Source organism: Desmodus rotundus, chromosome 10, assembly GCF_022682495.2.
Source record: "Desmodus rotundus isolate HL8 chromosome 10, HLdesRot8A.1, whole genome shotgun sequence".
NCBI classification, from domain to species: Eukaryota; Metazoa; Chordata; class Mammalia; order Chiroptera; family Phyllostomidae; genus Desmodus; species Desmodus rotundus.
In genome coordinates, this window is record NC_071396.1 from 21,165,905 (window position 1) to 21,188,629 (window position 22,725).

At 54.8% G+C, this 22,725-nt stretch overlaps 2 protein-coding genes across 3 annotated transcripts in view; one reads left to right on the forward strand and one right to left on the reverse strand.

The window, feature by feature from the left end:
- The window catches only part of PCNX2 (pecanex 2), a 186,896-nt gene extending 183,293 nt beyond the window's left edge, over positions 1–3,603 (forward strand). For both annotated transcript variants that reach the window (XM_053913245.2, XM_024561815.4), the window contains exons 33-34: positions 827–1,275; positions 2,651–3,603. In XM_053913245.2, the coding sequence (XP_053769220.1) occupies positions 827–1,275; positions 2,651–2,821 (620 nt within the window). In that variant the 3' untranslated portion in view covers positions 2,822–3,603. The remainder of the gene's footprint in view (positions 1–826; positions 1,276–2,650) is intronic.
- A 3,949-nt stretch (positions 3,604–7,552) lies between these two features.
- NTPCR (nucleoside-triphosphatase, cancer-related) lies at positions 7,553–22,361 on the reverse strand. The gene is made up of 5 exons (XM_053913244.1): positions 22,206–22,361; positions 18,222–18,384; positions 17,660–17,756; positions 9,326–9,535; positions 7,553–8,195 (listed from the first exon to the last, which is right to left on the reverse strand). Exons 1-5 carry the CDS (start codon positions 22,237–22,239, stop codon positions 8,127–8,129), a joined length of 573 nt encoding a protein of 190 aa, XP_053769219.1. The 5' UTR covers positions 22,240–22,361; the 3' UTR covers positions 7,553–8,126.
- Positions 22,362–22,725: the final 364 nt, after the last annotated feature.

The window sequence follows — 22,725 nt, forward strand, 5'->3', positions numbered from 1 at the left end:
CGGTAGAACTGCGATGTCACTAGCTGCTGCCTTCAAATGATACCTTATAATCACACCCTGGTGATCAGTGAGCGCTTCAGCACTCGCAGAAGCCCGTGTCCTCCACGCTGCCCAGTCTATAGCGCTGCCCAGGAAGGTCCCGCACGAACACGCGCTTTAAGGCGTCTGTCCAGAGACACAGACAGGGCCTGACCTGCGGCCCTGCCCAACGCCTCCATCCAAATGGCCTTGTCTGGACCAGTGCCACCTGGGCCACCAGGGAGCCCGAGGGGAGGGACAGCAGCACAGGGAGCAGGAAGCTAGGCCTGCCAGTGATGCCAGCCACACAGGGGGCCCTGGGAGGGCCTCCTCTTAAAGACCTGGGTCTCAAGGGAAACCTTTTCTAGAAAACAGAGGCCAAGCATGTGGCCCAACCCTTTGCTTCCCTTTTTTATTTAAGGCAAGAAAAGTGATCAAACCCGCGTGTTTTCCCTTTGTCACCGCTGAGGGGACGAGGATGGGGACCCAGGTTCTGAAGCAGGAACAGATTAGATGGAGGGCGAGTCACACTCCTGCCTTGTCCTGGTGTCTGGGGCCCCTGGCTCCCAGGATTGTGCCGCTTGAATGTCAAAGCCAGGGAAGTCCTGGGCAGCCGTCACCCTGGCCGTGGCCCAGGGTGGCCCTGCGATTCTCCAGGCCTCTGTGGGGACCTCAGCAGGGCTTCCAGCTCTCAGGCCCGGCCTTGAAGGCGGTGGGCCCCTGGGGTCCCTCAGGCCCAGGCAGAGCAGGCTGCCACTTCACTGCACACACCTGACGCTGGTGACCACCTGTTCTGTTTCTTTTAAAGGCAGGAGGAAGGGCAGGAGTCAGTCCATCCAGGCCCACGGGGCGTTAAGCCAAAGGCCACCCACCTTGAGCTCGTCCGGCCCGATCTTAGAAAGCCACCAGGCCTTCCTGCAGACGTCCACGTCGGCCCACGGGCTGGCGCCCAGGCTCTCAGGCAGCCGGCTCTCCTTGCGCACCTCGGCTGCGTCCCTGCACTCTCAGCCCCCACCTGTCACCACCACGGGCCACCTGAGCGTCCGCGAGCGGGCGGAGGCGCTGATCAGGTCCAGCCTGGGCTCGTCCACCAGCTCCACCCTCAGCTTCCTGTTCGGCAAGAGGAGCTTCTCCAGCGCCCTCGTCATCTCTGGGCTCTCCGCCGCCGAGGGGAGCAACACCAGCGACACCCAGTCCTCCAGCAGCGTGAACATCGTGATGGGCCCCTCGGCCAGGGCCGCCGGCCAGGCCGCACGGGTAAGGGCCCGGGCAGGGCAGGCGCGCGGGGTCCTGGCCTGCCGACCCCACCACCCTCTCCATAGCGACAGATGACAGGGAGTGAGCCAGGAGCCGGTCTGGCCGGGCTCGGGAGCCGGCGGGTTACTGTAAGTAGTTACTATTACAGTAACACGCAGGCAGGTATTTCCTGTAGGAGCTCAGCGGAGTTTTCAACCTGAGCCCTGAGCCCAGCGTGCGGGGGTGTTCTCACTGTCCGCACAGCGGGGGCACACGTTACTTCATTCTCTCTTCCTGTCACTGCCAGAGGGACAGGCCAGGACCCTGGAGTCCACCATCACCGACTCCTGTCCACAGATGTAATTTCAGAGCGGCCGAAATGGCTGCCTGTGTATGCGAACTCAAACGTGGAAAAGGAGAGCTGTGAGGGCTTTGCTCGAATGAACCGTTACTCGCCCAGAGTTACAGGCTAGCTGACGAGTGCTGCTCACCCAGCTGTCCTCTCCCGTCCAGGGGCTGGGGTAGGGGGCACCTGGGAGACGCCAAGGCAGATGCGGTGTCAGACTGCATATTTCTGGTTCCCGTGCAGTTACCGGAGCTGCATGAGGAGGCTCCGCCCTTTCTCTCCTTCCCAGGGGACAGGCCCTCCAGGCAGACCCCCCACCACCACCCCTACCCCCCGCAGTGGGAGCGATAGCAGCGCCCTCCACTGCCCAGGACCCTGGGTGCATGGGGCCGGGCCTCCTCTCAAGGTGGGGCTGATGGGCTTCCTGGAGACCTGGGGCCACACCGGCCACAAGTGAGGAGCCTGGTTACTTCAGGATTGTAACTAAATTTAGTAAGGTCACTAAACCTATAAACAAACTTCCCTTTTTCTCACTTCCTCAATAAAAAGGCACAGGATGTCACACCTTTCTCCATCCCCAGTCTGTGTATAAGACACCGTCTGTGGGTGCTGTTTTGGGGTTCTGGCAGATTCTCTTCCCCTCTCTGCAATGAGGAGGACCGAGTCCTTGGTGCTGCATGCACTCAGAACAGAGAGGCCTCTGGGTTGCCATTCGGGGTCCCACCTGCAGGACTTAGCATCTGTGACAGGGGCTGAGCATCTGTGAAGGGACATTGACCAAAACCCAGGAAATCCAGGCACAGAAATGACCTTTTACCCAAGGTCCTCTTGCCGGCACATCCAGTTTACCTGAGAAAAGGTCCCCACACCCTACGTCCTTCCTGCAAGCCCTCCCTCGGGTGCTCTGTGACGTGGCCCTGCCTGGGAGCCCGAGCTGCTATCCCTGTAAGGCTGGTGGTCAGTAGGTGAGGACGTGCAGCAGCCGGGGTGGGGGGGTGGAAGTGGCCACACCTGTTTGCTGAGCGATTGCCTCTCTCTTCTCTTCGGAAGCATTTCTCCGAGCCGAGCGAACCCTCCGAAGCCGCGCAAGGGCAGCTTCGCGGCCGCCGTCTGGCTGAGGCCGTGGCTGAGGGCCTCGGGGTGGTCTGCAGGCGAGCCAGCCAGGAGGACATGGGCCTGGACGACACGGCCTCCCAGCAGAGCGCCTCAGATGAGCAGTAGGGCTGGGAAGGGCCCCTCGGTCGGGGGAAACTGAGTCCCCCACTGCTGCACCTCCCCTTTTCTCCTTTCTGCTGCCCCCAGACTGAAAAGAGCAAATACTGTCATGGACATGAGGCCCTTTCTGTGGACAAACGAGGGCTGTTGTAGAAAACCGAATGACTTTATCTCAGGTTCTTGAAAAATATCTCACATGATGGGAAAAAATCACATCTGGACGCAGGCGTCCTTGCCCGCCTGCCCAGAGCTGGGAAGCAGGGCGGCACGGACACTTCCGAGCACTTGAACACCCCCCACACACACACAGTGGAACATCTAAAGCAGCCAGACAGAGCACACAGGCAGCTCTCCGCACCCTGATGGAGGTAACACAAGCTCATGCTAAGTGATTGGCCTCTGATACGCCCCGTCACCGTGGAAAAGCCATGAGCAGTGGGGCGGATCATGCCGCCCTCGGCCCAGTGCGCCAAGGCTACACCCATGCATCCACACAACCTCGCTGCTTTGTAGTATTTACGCCGATGTCAGGTGAATATAAACCAGTGACCGTGCACGCAGTCACACCCACAGTACCCCGTGACAGCCCGGCCATACCCTGTGGTGTGAGCGTGACGTCCAGCCCAGGCAGGGCCGTGTGCCATCTTGGAGGGACATGGTGCCCCACGGCATCGGAGCAGCTTCTCCCCCATACAGGGCACAGCCTCGCTCCCCAGGCCCAGCAGTCCCCCCTGGCTGCGGGGCACCTGCACACTCCTTTGTTTTTGGAATTAAAAGGTTTATAGTTATCGCTGTGTCCAGTTCTTTGAGTTCTGTCGAAACGGTTGTCATATCTAAAAAATGAATCCTTTACTGTGAGAATGACATTTGGGCAAATACGGAGACTTAGCAATTAACAACAGTAGTTGGGCTCTGTAGCCAGAGACACAGTGCGTTGCTCTCGGTCAGAGTCCCCAGAGACACGAACGTGGTTACTTCCGATTCACGTGCGGGTGTCTGTCCAGTGGGAGCTGACGCAGCCTCTCACAGTTCCCTGAGTCGGCCAGACCATGCTTGGCTGCAGCTCCTGACATCGCTTTGGGCCACTAACGGCCAAGCCCTGGGACCAAACGGCAGCCCCAAGCTGTGTGTGGTCTCCCACTTAGACAGATGACAGACCACTCCTTGGGCGCCCAGAGGTGAGAAACAGAAAGTGAAGCCTGAAAGAGCTGGACAGCCAGCCAGCAGAGGAGAGAGACCCAGACGATGCAGACAAGGAGGGGGAAGTGCCTATGTCCCCACCTGCTGACTCCATGTCTTACCCAAGCCCTAGGCACGGCCTTTGGGCGGGCTGGGGCACAAGGGGGTCCAGCTCGTCAGCAGCATCTCTCTGAAAGGGGACACTCGGCTTGTGTGTGCCGTCAGCCTGCGTCTGTGTGCACACGCTCCCCTCTGGGGCGCAGGTGCCCAAGGGGCAGCGCTGCTGGACGCACTCCACCGCTCTTCCTCACTGTCAGCGAGGCAGTCACTTTTTAAAATCGTGAACACCTTTTATATTTACAACTCACGCACATGTTAACCTGGTCTTCAGCCAGTCATCGGTTTTTCAGTGCAGTCCTTGCAAAATGCTGTCTGCATTAAATTAGTAGCGCCCATTTGAAAAAGATTCTAGGACGGCATTTCTTGCAGGAGCTTTTCAAAGGCTCTGCCAGCACAAAGCTAGAGAGTTAATTTCTGCGTTTGGACCTTGAACAAAATTCTCTCCTCTAAAGATAAGAAAAAGCCGGTAGTGCTTGATGGGATGTACAAACCACGTGACTCTGGCATCCGCGGTTCTAGACTTGGCACGGTGTCTCGCAAGTGCTTCTCTAAAATGACTCAATGCTCCAGCTTCTGGTTGCCCCTAAAATGTGCAGTGCCCCTCCCCCGGCCCCCATTTGCTTAGCCCTCCCTGCCCTGAGCCCCTCCGCCTCTCCCGTTTAGTCCCAAGTCACTGCACTTCAGGGACACGGGCACCTGCCGTCAGCACACACAGGACCTTTCCAGACACAACCTGTGAACAGCAAGAGAAAGAAGGGGTACAGCCTATTCCACGTTTCCTCTGCCACCATCACCCCCGCCCCGCCCTGCTTGAGCTGAGGGCTGGGAGGGAGGGAGCGCCTGAACTGGCGACTTTACTGAGGATTCCTTCCTGTCAGCTAGGATGGTCAGAGATTATATTCTATGAATTTAAAAGACAAGTCTCTCTACGTACAGGCGCTTACTCTTGCTCAGAGGTAAAGAGAAACAGGTTTTATAAGACTGTGTGTTAAGTGGCTGGTGATCCAATTGAGGGCGGAGGAAAAGGATTTGGGAAACTCATTCTCCAGATCAGACCTGCTTTGTCCCAGCCAACCAGGTCCATCTGTGCTTTTCGAAGTGAGTTTTTCCTTGAAGGCTGGACTCACACCCAGCTGTCTGTTAGGTACCTGGACTTGAGCAGTGGGCGTTCCAAGCTCAGGGATGAAAGAGAACCCCCATCTCCACCTGCCCCACGCCACACCCTTCCTCCCAAGAGCACCTCCCCCCAGCGGGGGGCACCACACTCAGCCTCTCCCGCTCTGCTCCTGGCTGGTGCTCGGGGACTGAAGGGATCGCAAATGGCGCTCTGCCTGGGTGTCTCTTCCCGACACCAGCCTTCAGCCAGTCACCTCCTCCTCCTTTAAATCTCAGTGGAATGCTACCCGCTGTGCACGTTGGGCCGCCGAGGTAGTTATTTGTGGATTCCTCATCTCTGACACCACAGACCGAGTGGCTTAAACAACAGACCTTTCTGTCCCACAGTTCCGGAGGCTGGGAAGGCCGAGGCCCAGGTGCCGGCAGGCTTGTGTCTGGTGAGGCCACTTCCCAGTTCACAATGTCCACCTTCTCACTGTCCTCCGCGGCAGAAGGGGCGGGCGAGCCCTGCGGGGTGTCTGTTATAAGGCCATTCATCCTGATCACTTCCTGAAGGCCCGCCTTTGAACCTGGTCCATGGGAGGGTAGACTCCAGCATATGACTCTGGGCGGGGGGCGGGGCACCACCATTGAATTCAGGCCATCAGGTGATCTCTCCCCAAATCTCGTTTGTAACAATGGATGGATGGCCCCCGACATCCTCCCACGTGTTTCCCATCAGTCTGTGGACGAAGCGATTCAGTGGTTACTGAAGGGCCTGGCCGCAGACGCCACAGAGCGCTCTGCTGCTCCAGAGCGCTGCCATTCCCCACCACTCGGTCCCCGCTGAGACCTGGGGGCAAGGACACTCTGAACCGGACTGGCGGCCTGGGGTGTCGGAGCCACACAGACTCGGGCTCAAGACTGCACCTGCCACCACGCTTGCTTCTTTGCTAGTAGAGAAAGCAGCCACAGCTCCCTGCACCGCCATGCAAATGCCAGGGCCGTCTGAGTCCCTGCTCACTGCTGCTCCAGAGGGACAGTGACACCTTCCCTCCGGAAGCACATTAGGCTTCAATCCCAAGTGTCCTCCAACGGGCTAGTTTACCTTCTCTGAATAGATGCCAGTGCTTTCCTTCCGGTTTCAGACAAACTCGAAGGCTGCTGGACAGCCGGGGCTGGACGCACGGAGCTCTGGACGATCGGCAGAGGGAGAGCGTCCCTCCTGCCACAGACGGACGAGCCCCTGCATGTCCAGGGCCCCTTCCCAGAGCCCTCACCCTCGCCAGGGTGGACCTGCTCCACCAGGCCTGGGCGTGGCCCCGTGTCAGGATGCACAGAGATGGCCTTCCCCCCCAATGCTGCCCTCCTTCTCGGCTCTCCGGGGGGGGGGGGGGGGCTGGATGGGGCTCTCTCTGGGCTCTGGGAGTCGGATGGAAGACTTACTGTAGGGCGGGGTCCCCAGGTGTGGCAGTGACGCCCCGCACGCTGAAGCTCGCACGCACCTGTCCCCTGTGCTGTGAGCACAGCTGAAGTCACACCCAGCCTGTGAGACCTCACAAGCTCAGCCTCCCCAAACCATCCAACGGGGCAGGGACAGTGAGTCGGGGACACCCGCTTCCTGACTGAACACTGCACCCCTTCGAAGGGATTTCTTCCCCATCTATCAGGCCTTCCGGCTGGGGCCCCTCAAAGGCTGGGCATCCAGAGCAGGCATCGGAGCGCTGCCTCGGGGCATCCCAACACTGTATGAGCCGCACCAGGCTGCAGACTGCACTGTTTCAACACGAGTGCGCCCTGCGCTGTCCACAGCGTCCAGCTCACAGCAGTCCGCGGGTACGGGATGGCCCTGCCCAGCATTCACGCCGGCCAGGTTTGTAGCTGACACTAGTCGCTAATAAAACCCTGAAATTCGGAGATCTCCACCAGAAATGACCTAAATACACAGAACTCCAGTACACGAACCACTCAAAGGCAGTTTGATCCTCTGAATTCTGGGGTATCAGCAGTCTCTACACGCCCTGTTGTGGGCTCCCCCTCCCCTCCCGCACCATTCAGCCAGCCCAGCCCCAGCACTGGCTCTCCAGGGCCCACACAGGGGGCTGATGACAGTCCCTTCCAGGGGTGCCACAGCCTTCCTGTGCTGACATTCGCCTTTGTTTTCTGGACAGGAAATGCGGCACAGAAAGGGTTAAGAACTTGGCCAAAGTGGAGCTCTGATCTGACCCCAGCGGCCCCACCCCCCTGCCTGCCCACCCGCCTGCACCCACCAATTCCAAAGGCCGCCCAGTCCCTAAGGCTGTTTATCCCTCCCGCATGAGGAGGCACAAGGACACACGTGTGTGCAACCGCCACACTCATCTTTATTTTATTAAGTAATGAGCAGACAAATAAACAGTAAGGGATAGGGGGAGGGCCTGAAATGGTTTTCTTTTGAAATAATAATTTGTAAAAATCGAACAACTGTTATCACTTCATGCTGCCCGGGATGGCAGCGGCACCTGGGGAGGGACCCACCGTTCACTGCGTGCAGAACTGACGAGGCCGTGAGCTCTTCCCCCCGCCCCCAACACATTTACAAACTTCCATGGGGGCAAGTCCCATCTGGTGCTCTGAGAGCCATTTCTCATTTCATAATTTACCCAAATCATACGCACAACTGCGAGAGGAAATAAACAGAAAACTCTAGGCATAAATAAGCCACAATGGATGATTAGTCTTGTAGAGTCAATCCAGCATTCAGGCTAATTCGATCTCTTCAACACTTTATGGAAAACAGCTGGCAGGCTTTCTCGCAGGAGGCCGCACGGCTTCAGAGACGGGAAGGCACAGAGCCTCGGCAGGCAGGGCCCCGAGCAGGCTGCTCTGGGACAGGCACCTTCCTTCACGTGCAGGGGCGCAGTGACAGGAATCACCTTCACTTCCAGCTGCTCTGCACACACGTCACAATATCCGGCAAAAGGTTGTTTCTGTTTTCCTTGGAGACCTGTGGGAGGAAGCAAGGGAGGGCGGTCAGATCCACTTCCTTGCTTTGGTCGCTGCCAGGCGAGATTCTAGAGGAGCCCGGATGGCGGGAGGGGTGAGGTGTGCCACAGCGACCCGGGAACGAGCCAGGTGTGAGGCCTGAGCGAGGAGGAAGCCCAGCTCCCGGGGCACTCGGAAAACAGGACAGGAGCGGTCGGATCTCCACCGGCCTCTGCAAAGTGAAAGTGGGTTTATCACAGATGCAGTCCAACCATGAAGAGACTTAAGAATGAAGCCAAGTGCGAGGCACTCTGGAATGGACAATGGACCTGACCAGAAGGACCTGCCCGAGTGAAGCCGGGAGAACACGCCGACCGGCTGGGCCCACGGACAGTGGCTGGCACACCTGCCGTGCCACACCCAGAATTCCGGATGCTCCCAAATGTCAGTCATCCACTCACCTGTCCGTGAACCTGGAAACCACATCAGAACGACGAGGATGCTGAAGCCCAGAGAATTCAGGGGTTTCCTAAGCTCTGAGCTAGTGGGGGCCACATGCGGACTAAACTCAGGACTCCACGGCTGTGCTGTCCGTGCGGCGCCTGCGTGACTGAGATGTGGCCAGCATGCTGGACTGAGAGGCTCCAGAGCCACATGTGGCCACTGGCTACCGCACCAGACAGTGGGGACAGAGGCTTCCACCATCGCAGACACTCCCAGGAAGCCGCGCTGCTGTGTACATTAGTGTGAGGCCGCGCTTCCCACGGCCCCCAGCTTCTCGGCCCCAGAGGGCTCGGTCCTAAAGGGAAACCTTCCTGGTGAAACAGCACACACTTGCCGCTAAACCCAAACCTGGCCATCCCCCCGAGAAGAGGCGTGCTCAGGTGGTCGGGATGCCGGCGGCCCCGTGTCTGGTGGGGGAGGGGAGAAGAGAAGGCAGCCAGTGCAGCCGGGACGGGCTGCCCCACAGGCCGGGATGTTTCTACATGGGTCGGGTATGATTTAAGTTCTACAAATCCCTGGAAAAAAGACTCACCTACGTTCTATCATAAGAGAAAAGAAGGCGGCAATTCAAGGCCCGAGGTGTACTGGAGAGCCACCTGCCGTTGTAGCCCTGCTCCATTCTGAAGCCCCGGGGGTGGCAGTACTCACACTGAACACCCGCACGTCAGCTCTGCTTCGGATCTCCTCCACGAGGGCCAGCGGTTTCCCTTTAGGGATGGGGATTGTGCCAAGGACCACGGTGCCCGGGGCGGACAGCGTCTGACGAACCGCCTGGGTGAAAGGCTGACTGAAGAGCTCCATCTTCCCAATCTCATCGATGACACACACTCTGCACCCTGGGCCACTGCTGGAACCTGCCTAAAGGTGACAGAGACGGAGGCTGGGGCACCAAAGGCACTTGGAGCAGGGGTCCCACTCCCAGTCGTTCACCAGCCAGCAGTCACAGCAGGGAGAGCCAACTGCGCTCCAGAAGTCTGCTCGCCTCACAGGCCACATGGGAGGGCTCACTGGCAACCTCATCTCCCTGGGGACCGCCCCAGCCTGAACACTCAACCCCCCGAGCCCCCCAGGTCCGCTGGCAGCTTCGCCCCTTCGGAACAGCTCCAGTGATAACCACGCTTCACGTCTGTGTCCACCCAGAACACGAGCAGGACCCCGGTGCCTCGGGTTGAAAGGGAATGAGACAAGCCGGCAGCCCCTAAGTAACACTGCCTCTTGCTTTTTGATTTTGAGTCAAATGAGATTCGTCTTCCAGGAGGAGGTAAGTGCTGCAGGCAAAGGCCCGTCTGTTCCATAACGTGCATCAGGAGGGTTGGTGGGAAGTGGAAATTAAAAGGAGAGGTGTCTTGGTTAGAATTAAAAAGTGGGCGGGGTCATGCCCTTTAAACCTCAGATTCCCTTCCTAATGACCTTACACCTTCATGGCCAACACGTCCTGGGACCCCCTCAGGGACAGGAGTGGGGCCGGGGTCCTAATGACTGCCAGCCCCCAGGATTCGAACCCGCTCGGCCCCCAACTTGGGACCAGGCTGGTCTGTGTGACCAGCGGACACGGCAGAAGGGACAGTGGTGCATCACTTCCGAGACTACGCAGCACAGCCTACTGTTGGGTCTTGTCTCCATCTCTTCCCCCCACTACGTCTCTTTCCCTCCACACTACCCCCGACCCCCCCGCCCCGCCCCACTCGCTCACTCTCCCCCTACCCCCACCCCGGCTCTCTCGCTCTGGGAAGACAGCTGCCATGTTACAGAGACATTCAGGCAGCCACTGGCGAGGCCCATGTGGAAAGGGACTAAGGCCGCCTAGCCACCCTGACAGCGAGCCTGGGCATGGGTCCCTCCTGGTCAGGCCTCAGGTGCCTGCAGCCCCAGCCAAAAGCTCGACGGCACCCGCATGGACAGTGTGGTGGCCTGACACCCCAGGCTCGGCCATCCTGGGTTCCTGACCCAGGGAAACCCTGTGAGATAATAAATCCTTGTTGGCTTAAAAACTGTTAAACCTGGGGCTCATTTGTTACACAGCGACAGATGACTGACATACACGTCCTCCCCAGAATCCTTCCCAGAGAAGGCTGACAGGAGGTCGGGCAGCTCTTCCGCAGCTGGGACGTGACAGCACAGAGCCACAGGTCAATGAACACAGAGTGACACTGAATCATCTCTGTGTACGTCATTACTGGGAGAACCGTACGTGAAGCTGATTTACAAGCTACTCTTCACCTTCTGCCAAAGCTCCCTGCCACTCCCCGTGCGCACTTCCACCTGTGCACCTGCAGCCCGAGAAAAGGAGCAGCACGAAGCTCAGGAGCCCATCTACCCACGAAGAAACTCCCCTTCCCTCCACGGAGAGGCAGTAACGCTTAGTTTCTGGGGGCCTCCAGAGGCACAGCCACAAAAACCCTGTGATTGTTTTTGCAGGGATCTTATTACTTTCAACACTCAAAAAGACCCACATGCGTGGGGGTCTCAGAATAACTGCCGTCGCCAGCATCACTCCATCAAGCAGAGAATGGCCGTCAGTACCCCTGCAGCTCCGCCCCCTACACACAGTGGAGCGGATGGGACCGGGCCCCCCCCTGATGGGCCCCTCCTGCCCCTTCTCATCAGTGGGCCCTGTCTACAATACCTAATTTTCACCCTCCTGCTGAGCAAAAGTGCTGGTCCATGTTTAAACTTCTGGTAAAGGTTTGGAATCTCTGATGCCTGATGTCCCTTTATTAGCAGTTGCCTGGAGAGCTGATTGATTGTGCTGCCGTCAAGCGGTGATGTTTTTTCTAATTAATGAGATAACGGGATACAAATACAGGAGCACAGCTTAGATTCAGGGAAAAAAATCAACATTATGGCTTTTAGAGTTCCGCTTTTGAAAGTACAGCGATTTTATGCTTGTTAATCAGTGCTTATCCTGTTACAGAAAGTATTTCAAAAGGCAGTAGTTACATTTGATTTCCAGGTGAAACCTCAAAAGAAAGTTATCTTTATCTTAGGATGAACTAATAAAGTTCTTAAAAATTAAAATTAACTAGAAGTTGTGATGAGGAGGACACGCACGGTCTCAAAGTATCTGCACACCCACTGCTTGTTAGCTGCGCAGGGACACACTAGTAAATCGGCGGCGTAGAGAGTGGGCAGTTCCGTCACCTGGCAACCAGAACCACATTAGCAACCATCACTGCCTCCGGAGGAGACGCCTGCCCGAGAACACGCACCGCCGAGTCCGCAGTATTCTGGCTGCACCTGCGCACACGAAATACCAGAAACCCCCGGGAGGGACGTCCTACTAAGATACAGTTGTGTCCTCAAACATGTCAGTGTCGTAGGAGAATGACCGGAAATGCCCCAGGTGAAAGGAGCTAAGGGAATGCCACCACTGAACATCGTGGGTGGCCCCAGAGAGGAGGAAAAGAAGTGTCACAAAGGACCCTGTTGAGCCAACTGACAAAACCGGCACAGGAATGGTCGATTTCTGGGTCAAAGCATGTTTTCAGTGCGGCCCGTACGGAGGCTTACGGCTACCCCGATTATGTAAGAGCATCTCCTTACTCCCAGGAGAAATGCACTGGACATTTTCTTAGGAGTTAAGTACACTGGTGATTGCCACGTGCTCTCAGAGGCTCCCCTGCAAATGCATGTATTTGCACACACACACACACACACGGAGAGTGAACAGCAGGGCGAAGGTCAAATCTAGGTGGCTGGACAACAGGTATACAGGTGCTCTTACACTGCCCCTACGCTTGAGCGAAATTACAGCCAAACGAAGTGTTTGAAAAGTGAGAATCGATACAAGAAGAGAAAGCCCGTGCACACGTTCTCCGAGCCAGTCCAGAAGAGAAGCAGCGCGTCAGCGTGCACTGCCTCCGAAGGCGTGTGCGACTTCAGACTGACCCACGTGGGAGGAGGGCGGACACCGAGCGCTGAGACAGGACCCCATCGGGGAGGAGACGGGAGACGCGGCAGCGGTACAAATGCCACCTGCTGTGTTCCCTGGGAGCGGGCTGCGAAAGAACTGCACAAAGGCACTGCCACCCAAGGCAGAGGCAGGCTCAGCCTCCGGCCCCCAGAGCCCGCGCGGCAAGTGGTCGGACCTGCCCGTGGGGTGGGGTTACCTGTAGGCGAAGGCCTGCAGAGCCCACCCTCAGTTCACCTCCAAGTCTCACTCACGGCAGGGGTGTTTCCACGGACAATTCTGCATTGTGTGGTGCGTTTGGATTTCCCTGGCTGAGCCTGACGCACCTGTGTGATCGTGGAGCCGAGGAGCGGGCAGTGAGCAGGGACAGAGCCACGAGGAGCTCCTGTCGACCTTCCAGGAACAGATCCTGACTAGACCTTGACTTCCCAAACCCTCCCTGAGCCCAGGGGCCTGAAAAGCTACGTGGCACTTCGAGGTCCAGGGACTGAGAAAACAGCCTCTCCCTGGGCAGGAGTTCCCTCGCCCGAAGATGGAGTTCCAAAGATGTGAATCAAAAGCAGATCCTGCTCCGGCTCAAAATATATACTAAAAGCCTTATTTTGATCAAAACAGGAAAAAACAAGTTCAAACTATGTTGATTTTCACTGGGTGTTCTGTTCTAGGTTACTATTCCTTCCACAAATCTTTATTAAAAATGACACTGTTGAGCCTAAAAAATAGGCCTTTGAGTAGATGTCCTTGGCTCTTTAAAACCTTGTCATCCGTAGTTACCTGCCCGTGTGAGTAGGAGATGCACTGGGAACCACCAGAGGCACGCCCTACCGGTCAGACCAAACTCTGACACAGGGCCCTGGGGCGGACCCAAAGGCCCCGGTGGAAAAGGCCGGCTAATCCAACAGCCTTGGCCGTGGGAAAACTGGAAACCAGTCTTAATTACGGCAGCGTCAGGAAACAGAGGAGACCCGTGGATAACCTAATCAGAAACTTTTTAGAGGAAGAAATAAAACCAGAGATATTATTATGCTCTTGGCTCTGGAGGATGAAGACTGTCTAAAAACATAAGAGATTCTCTGTATCTAAATAACTATAATTTTGTATCGCCCCAATCTCTCCATCTAAGACTTTTTATAATGGATAACAGAGTCTTGATTGTACGCTTCACGCCAGCTCTATCTTACAGGCTAATTCCTGTTCTATGCCTCAGTTTCCTCATCTGTGAAACGAGAATATAGTGACGTGTTACTCTGAGGATTAAATGCATTAGTGCCTAGCACACACTTTGCACCCGATAACTATTAACCACCACCATTACCACCACCATAACTACCATCATTACCACCATCGCTACCACTACAATTTGGAGAAATGAACAAATCAGAAAGAATACAATGCGTTTTTGAGGAACAATGTAACTAATTACTGAAGTAATTAAAATAGCATGGTATTGATGCAAGAATCAAACAGATCAATGAAACAGTGCCGATAACCCCAAAACATGATACACAGACACACATTTTTAATGTAAGTAATGAAGCATAATAAACTAATGAGAAATGGGTTATTTACAAATGGTTTTGGTAAACTACATATTTGGAAGAAAATCAATTGAGAGTGTGGTTGTATATTACCGTCAAGATAATCCAGATGGATTAAAACATGAAAGTTAAAAAAATAAACAAGTACATGCACAGAAGAAACACACTTTATAATAACTTGGAACATGGACAGACTTTCTCAGTGTTGACAAAAAATCACCAAGGTGACAGCTGGGAAAAACACGATCAACCAGTATGAAAAGACTACTCGCCTTATGAAAGATCTCTTTCAAGCCAAAAGAAAAAGGAACGAGGAAAGGAACAAACCATTTAGATTTAAAAAAATACCCAATGAGGAACATCTAACCTCATTCCTGTAACACAGCAACCAGAACAAGGCATGTGTTTCAGCTGGAAAAGCAGCCCAGAGCCCAGCGCGGGCTGGAGTGGAGCAAGGCAAGGGTGACAAGGCTGCCCACCACAGCGCTCAGTGACCTACATGTCCGACGCCGAGGAACGGAGGGTTACATCAGCAACGAACGTGCACGCCGTGAAATCGTATGCAATCATTAAAATACCACAGTCACCAAGATTGTCACGGGAAAAATCCAGCCTCTAAAACGACATACGGCGTTTTCCCAGTTTTGGACGACTGAAAAATAAAGTAGGTACAGAAAACGGGCAGAAACTAATTATGCTAACAGTGGTGAAACTCGGTTATTCATCTTTTCCTTTCATTTCATTGTTTTAAACAATTTTCCTACCTGGAGTATGTTGAACTCAAATACTCAAGAAAACAATAAAGGCTGTCAAATGAGGAAAGATGTCACCCATGAAATGAAAAAATACATATATCAACACCCATCAACCCTACAAAGGACTTTCTAAAATCCTTACGACTGCATCTAGAATGTTTCCAGTCTTACTTGATCTTTCCTTATTTCGCACCTGCGCCCACAAAGGTTTATTGTGCTTCCTACCCTGCCTAAGGGAAGGAGGCACTAGCACCACCCCAAGAGGGGCCGGGCTGTGCCTGAACCCCCAGCCAGGCCCCTCCTGTCCCGCCCCGGCTGCTCCCAGCCCCCAGCCCTTCTTCCGTCCCAGCACACCGCAGGCAGGCCCCCTGGCCCACAGCACTGTCTTTCTTATGTCCACACAGGAGACACTTACCAGATATTCACCATTAGCGTGTGTTTCCCTACATCCCGGCACTACGAACCAACACACCATCAGTCTGGGTCAGGGCATTCACCTGCCTGCATGTGCTTTCTGCAGCTTTCCGGTCACTTTACTTGGCCATTCCAATGGCCGCTAATAGACTTTGTCTCCTTCGATTCCCCAATTTTTACTGCCGAGTTACTTTAACTTCTCTCTCTCTTTTTTAGTATTGAGTAATTGAGACAAAACACTCAATTCTTTTTCCTTTCTGCATCCCAATAAAATATATAAGATGGAATAAGACTCTCTGCTTCAGAAAAGAAATCCATCACCGGACTGGGTAAGAAGCCGCAGCCTGTGGGTTTGGTAATTAAAGTGTAAATAAATGGAGAAGTCTGCTTTACTTTTTAATTAAGAAAGAAATGCAGTTCTTAGTCCTGCAGCACGCGGTTGCTTGTGGACTCCTGCAGCCACTCGGCACGTGCGCACAGTGCACTCCCAGGACTCTGTCTGCTCTGGCCAGGCGAGTAAAAATCAATTCTGTGTATTGATCCCGTGCCAAAGCCGGCCTCTTTACCTGGAATTTCATTTGCAGCATTTCACTCGCCTTTTGAACATCTGAGCAGACAGGTTTGTATCTGATGGGAAGAGAGCTAGAGAGAAAACTCCAAGTCCTCCGGCCGCTCCCTCACAGCACATCCAGGACAGCCCCACAGGGGGAAATAAAGAGGGAGGGGCTGGGGGCGGGGAGTGGGAGCACCAGCAAGAAGGAGGAAGCAAAGCAGAGGGCAGGATCCGAGGAGCAGCGGCCCCCTCCCAAAATGAAGGGTCCAGCACTGCCAGCCCTCTGAAGTAGAAGCCATCCTCGGCAGGCTGCAGCTAAAATTTCCCGTGGCCTCGGGACGCTACTAAAGCCCTTCACTGCACATTTCTGCTGAGCCCTGATGTCAGAAAAGAGCAGCGAAGCAAAGACCTGAGGGGTATGCACCCAGAGAAAACGGCCGGGGCCAAGGGCCAAAGGCTGGTGCACCCTGGCAGGCGTGGGCACATGCCCGAGCTAGTGTGGCCGCAGGGTGACAGCAGGTTGGCGGTTACCAGGGCTGGACAGCACAGGGCCTCCAGTCCTGAAGGAAGAGCTTGGACTTTATTGTTGACGTGACGGAAACTGCTGGAAGGTTTAAAATACCCTCTTCAGACAGGCCTACACCATCAAAGGCAAGTCACAGTCCTAAGTCTGTAACACAGTAAATGAAACCCACACCCCCTGATGTGGTCCCCAAGCTCCTGCATCCCTGGCCTCACCTGCCTCTCCAACCTCTTGGCCTCCTGCTTCTGCCCCAGGGCTCTGGGGCCTCGGTCATCCAGAATATCCTCCCCAGGCCCCTCCCTGCAACACCCAGCCACTGAAAGGATGGCATCTTCTCATCTTTTCACTTCAGTTTCAAGGCCCCCCCTCGGAGCTATTAAAAGGCGCGAGGTTGCTTCTGGGACGACGACACTGCTGTGAAATTAGATGACAGTGAATGTCACACAGCCCTGTGAACATACTGGAAAAAATCGAATTCTACGAATCACTACGTTTTAAATGAGTGAGGTGTATGGCATGTGAACTGCAGCTCAATAACCTGGTTTAAAAAGAAACAACAGGTGATACAGTAACTTAATGTGTTAGGCGCTTACCATTGTATTCACATAATGACGCTTTTCCTTCCTAAACGTCTATTGCTCATGCTGTGAAAACTGGGTTGATACGGAAACTACGCGAGAACCAGGAGAAGGCTTACGTTGGGGATGCTGGTGGCCGGACACCAGAGCCCTCCCGATATAAGATCTTCGTGTGTGCTGAGTTTATGTGACAAGGAACTTACCTGTGCTGCCAAGTGACAGCAAGTCGCATCACATATCCCGTATTTTGCTGTGTATAATGCGCACCCACGTTTTTGGGCCAAACTTCCAGGGGAAAAAAGTCTTTAATTTTAACTTTTTAATTTGATTATTTATTTATTTACATTTAGAAACAAAACCAACGATCATATTCCAGAGTATTATTTTGCATACAGAAATCTTTATCGCTTTCTGGAGTTAGACTTTTAACTCATAAGCGTAAATAAAAGCATTAAAAAACATTTATATAGATACGGAATTAGTACTACCCATGTGTAATGCACAGCCTTGTTTTCCCTCAAAAATTTGGGCAAAAAAGTGCTCACTACATAAGGCAAAATTCAGTACTTATTAAGGGTCCGTCACTTGAAGACTTTTAAACTATAAAATGCAAAGCTGGCCTCTCCTTCAGAGCAAAAGCCACTCCATCCCAGGGCCGGCAGGTCCCACCAGGCACTGCCCACAGAGGGGCGCGGGGCAGAAACCACTTACATTCCTCAGGACCGGAAGCGCCAGCTGCTCGAAGGCCGGCAGATCCACCACATACTGTCCGACTCGGCATTCCCGTCTGCCAGGCGGGGGCTCTGACCTGAAAAGACAAGTGAGTCCCTGTTGAAAGACCCCCGTACCGGTTCCTGGCTATTGGGTACTCCGCTGACCCTCCAGCCTTCCACGCAGGCTAAGTCATCGTTCAAAGCCACCTGCACAAAAAGAGGTGGAGTGGAGAGCTGACCTGAGAGCAGGGCGACCACTAAGCGTGCCCACCACCACCGGCAGGCCTGGCGGCTACCTCGGTAGTACCCACTCCAAAGCTCCAGGGAGCTGCCGCCCCAACTAGGACTCAAAAGCAGCACAGGAAACGGGGCTTACAGGGCAATGGAATGAGCTTCAAGTGAAATACAGATGTGCACACTTTGTTCTTCACGTGATGATTTCTATCTGTTTCTTCCTCTAAGAAATCCAAAGGCCTAAGGCTCTCCGAGACAGAAGAGAGCACGGGGCTCGGCCCTGTGCCCAGGGAGGACCGAACAGCACAGAAATGAAACCTCCGTACCCCACTCTGGACAGAGGCCCCCGCAGCCCGGATAACGTGACAACGTCGAATCCTACTCTTCTCCCGCCCTGCCGGACCTCTTCCGTGTAGAACCCATCGACCGGCACGCCGGAGGCCTTCAACACCTCACTGGCTTTCTGGATCAGAGTTGTCTTTCCAATTCCTGAAGAGAAACACAAAGCCCGTTAGGTCCCATCCCTTGCCAGAGCGCGCCCGGCACTCGCCGGCCGGGACCAATCACGGCGGGGAGGAAACGGGGCTGCAAGTGGATTTTATCAGTATTAACTTCACTCTGACTTTAAGTGCCCCAGGTTAAAACTCCTTAATTCCAAGTAGAAACCAGCATAATAAAAATATGCAGTTTACTTTTAAATTCTGAAACATTATCAATTTTGTCACATACATAATCCTAAAACCAACCGAGTGGCTTCCCAATGACAGTATCAAGTGCAATTTGCACCCTGTGAGACAAACGTCACCTTCTCCTAGGTCCACCCCCTCCCTGGGTGGCCACGCCCCTTCAGCTAGGAAGCGAAACTGGTCATGCTGGGGTCAAAGGCTGGGCATTCTAAGGTTTCCACCTTCTGGGCACTTTGTACCCACGTGTGAAAGTGGGAAACTCCCTTCACTGCCCCGTGGACTCACATCACTACGGCTCCTCAAAATGTGTCCCTTAAGTACCACTGCCACCCTAAAAACAGCCGTCTTCAAACGTCTTCACACGTCTTCACGAGAGCTAGCTACCCTATCAGCTTGGCGACCCCTCTACCACGGCCTCCAGTGGCCTTAAGCACTCCTTTGGCCGACCCAACCCCTCCCCAAATGATAACCTGCGAGCCCCACCCCCACCCCTCCCAACCTCTGACCCTTCCTTTCCTCCCAGCTGGAGTGGGGACGACTCTGACGAGCCCTTACGTGTCTACAGGCACCAGCAGAATGGAATGACACTGCCCACCGGTGTGCCGGAGCATGTTCTCGGTCAAACGCTCACAGCCACCCTCTGAGGCAGTCACTGTTGCTGCCCCGGTGTCACAGATAAGGAACCTGCAGCACAGAGAGGTAAGGTAGCTTACCCGAGGTCACCCAGCCAGTCAGGACCCGACGTTTCGACAGGAGCCTTCCTGTCGCCACGACTTTGATTACGTGAGCCTCGTTCCTGTACAGACTTAAGCCGGAGGCATCATGAACGCCCCCAAATGGAAAAACAGGGAACACTTCTAGCAGGTCGGCGACAGAGCTATGCCGAGACACCACGGGGTTGAAAATCACATTATTTCTACGGCTGTCCACGGTTTCCGTGAAACAAAACCTAATCCGCTACTCTCACTGAACGCATCTCTCCTAACTGCTGCCTTCCCAAAGTCCGTGAAGAATGCGATGAACGCAGGCGAGGGGCATTGGTGGGTGGGTAAATCGGCACTTTTCTGAAGGGTAATTTCAATGTGCCTACCACAGTGCACAGCAACTCTGGGGTTAGGAACTGTCCTCAGCAAAGGTCCAACAGGCGCAACGATATTTATGAGCACCGAAAACAGACCACAGTACACGAAAATAATGTTTGGAGAAAAAGCAGGTTTAGCAACAGCAGGCATACCAAGTATTACTCCACTGTGATTTGTTTTTTAAATTCTGTATGTTGGAATGCCATGTGAGGCTACAGTCTTCTTTAAAACTTTCTTGAATTTTTTTTCTCTTAAAATGAGAGGATGTTGTTCTTAATTTAAGAGAAAGAAAGCTTTTACATTTTGAAAAAGAAAACGGAGCAGCTGTGGCCAAAGGGGACACACTGTGCGTGCTGTCCAGTACGTTACGTAGAACATAGCAAAACGAGAGGCAGGGGCTCAGGTCCCTATTTCCCCCTCGGCTGTAACGTTTTCTTCCAGTTAACGTTTCATCTCCATTAGCGAAGCTGCCAGCCTGGTGCTGCCTGTAGTGTTTACGCAGCGAGCAGTACTGAAGATCCCAGGATGACAGCCCCTACCATGCAAACAGAACAAGGCAGAAAGCTCCAGAATTCTTTTGGTTCTGGCTCTCCCATAAAGCCCTGAGATAAAGATTCAAGTGAAGGTGGTTCAGCTTCGGAAGTGTCCCCCAGACGTGCTGGTAGGGAGGTAACTGCATCAGCAAGCAAGTTTCCACTGTGGGTAGCCGGAGCCTCATCCCACGGGGGAATCCGAGGCCACAGTTCTGGACATGCGGTTCAGTTGTCCTGTCTGAGAGGGGAGGCACTAGGGAGCTTACTTCCATCTGTCATGGATTTGAGGCTGCCCCTGGGGGACAGGAAGTCCCTGGCCCATCAGACCTGCCCTGTGTGCAGGCAGAGTGGGCTCTGGTGACCAGAGAAAGCCCTCCAAGCCGGAGAGCTGAAGTTGGGAACAACGCTAAGTGCCAGAGTGCTCTCTTTGAGCGGACAGGTTACCTGATGGTCCGAACACGGAGCGAAGTTAGCCAGCACACAGAGTTTGGGAATGAGTTGGTGACGCAAAGAAACTGAGTGAATGAAGAAACAACAGGCACTAATTCGAAAGCGAAGAAAAAAGTTGCGCACGATAGGAAAAGAAATGATGGATGTCCACTGGTTCTTGGGTGATCAGCTCTTACACAGTCGTAACACTGGAGCCACGGACTACTGAGCTAATCACGATCACAGTACGTCCGCAGCGGGGAGTGGGTCTGAGGACAGGCTTCAGAGAGCTGCACTGTGGAACCATCCGAATCTTTCAACTACGTGCACATGAAACTTCTATAAATAGGGAAACGGAAAGAAGAACCAGCGCCAGCCTGGTCCGCCTCTGTTCCGCCTTGGTCCCCAGCGACCTCCAGGACTCAGGCAGGTGCAATCACAATGAACAGGTCACCTGTGACGAAACACCAAGGGGGCCTGGGCCCATCCTGCCAGGAAACTGCATCCCAGATCTCAAATAAAGGGCTGACCAACCAACCTCCAAAAGCCAGTCCTGTGCAACATCCAGGCTATTAGAAAGTTCTCACGCTACCCTCCCTCCTCACCTCTCCTCCACTGCCTGGTAAAAATAAGATTTCAAAATCTGTAACATCAGTAGCCTTTGCTACTTAAGGCTAAGCATAATCATTAAAACGAGGTGACAGAGAATTCTAGGGTTACAGTCTTTGATCGCTGGACTCTCAGCTAATTGAACGTTAGATCCACTTGCAAAGGGGCTGAAGAATCCTTTTCTTCACTCTAAGCCCATCTTTCTCCCTGAGCCTGCGGCCCACCCCCTGCCTGCCTCTTCTTTTAGTCACGCCCACCACGTGTGCACCACCGAGTTTTAAAGGCCATTTCCTCCTCTATTCTCTCCTTGCACCTCACACTGTCCCACTCACTGGTGAGAACTCCGCAGCCCACCGGAGTGAGAGATTGCCCCACGACCGGCATCAGAGGGACGAGGCACGGATACGGGGTCTGGGAGCGGGTCCTTAGGTACCAAAGCTTCCCGGCCGGCAGCCTCATCCGTGGGGGGTATTCAGGAGTCAGTGAACTCAGAGAAAGGGAATAAAAGTTACATCTCTAGTTGCACCATCCTGCCTCTGACCCCTCCTTCAGTTACGAAAGTGGATCACACAGGCAGCTGTGTGACTCTCCACAGAAGCCGGGCCCCTTCCTACTCATCACGGCGGTGACAGGTACACTGAGCATGGTTCCTGCGCATCGCCACGGCCAGGCCAGGGTCCTTACTACCGCGGCCGCGGGCGCCGGCTGCCTACTACTTTAACAAAGCCCACGTCCGCACATCACAAGTTTGCTCTTCTCACCGCGGTGGGCTTCATCTCCAACCCTCCCTGTCCCAGGTACTTAAAACCCCGCTTTCTGGGAAAGGATACGTAGGCTTCGGAGCACCGAGCCTTTAATACCATAGCCATTCAGCGACCAAGCACCCAGAGCCCGGGAGCCCGCCGCGCCCCCTGCGCGCGCCCCCACGCCCACCCGTCGGCCTCCCAGAGGCGGAGACCCGGCGGGGTTACCTGGGGGCCCCGTGAGAAACACGTGCCGGGCCATACTGTGGGCCGGAGGGGATCGCGACCTGGGATCGGGTCCGGGACACAATCCGGAGAAGGGGTCTCTAAGTACCGCCCACCGCGTGCTGCAGGCCCCACCTCCGCGGGCCGGAAGCACCGCCCCCATGCCGCGCGTGCGCCTCAGCGCTCAGCCACGGTCTGCGCATGCGCCCTCAGCCCCTGGCCTCGATCTGCGCGTGCGCCCTCAGTCTTTGGGCTCGGTCTGCGCGGGTGGCGTGTTGGTCAGTGATGGTCTCTGTCCCGTGCGAGTCCCTGAGCAGTAGTCTTGCTGCTGGCCTCCTGTGGGGTGTTTGCAAGGAGAGTTGCGTGAGAGTAACAGCGACGGTTACCAAACCATTGCTGTTCCGCGTGAGCGCTGTCGCCGGAGCTCTGCCCTAGGATCGGACCCGCGAGCTGAAACCCGCCAGGCCCCCAGGCTGCGGGGACAGCGCATCTGAAGGTGTGGCTCGCCCAGAATTGTCAGCCA

What these genes read in the sequence shown, in the direction of transcription:
- NTPCR (XM_053913244.1), bottom strand. Translation starts at nt 22,239, where the DNA reads ATGGCCCGGCACGTGTTTCTCACGGGGCCCCCAG. An exon ending in GTTTCTCACGGGGCCCCCAG is followed by an intron (nt 18,385 to 22,205) that starts GTAACCCCGCCG and finishes GTTTCTCTTCAG; the next exon opens with GAATTGGAAAGACAACTCTG. An exon ending in CTGACGTGCGGGTGTTCAGT is followed by an intron (nt 8,196 to 9,325) that starts GTGAGTACTGCC and finishes TTCCTCCCACAG; the next exon opens with GTCTCCAAGGAAAACAGAAA.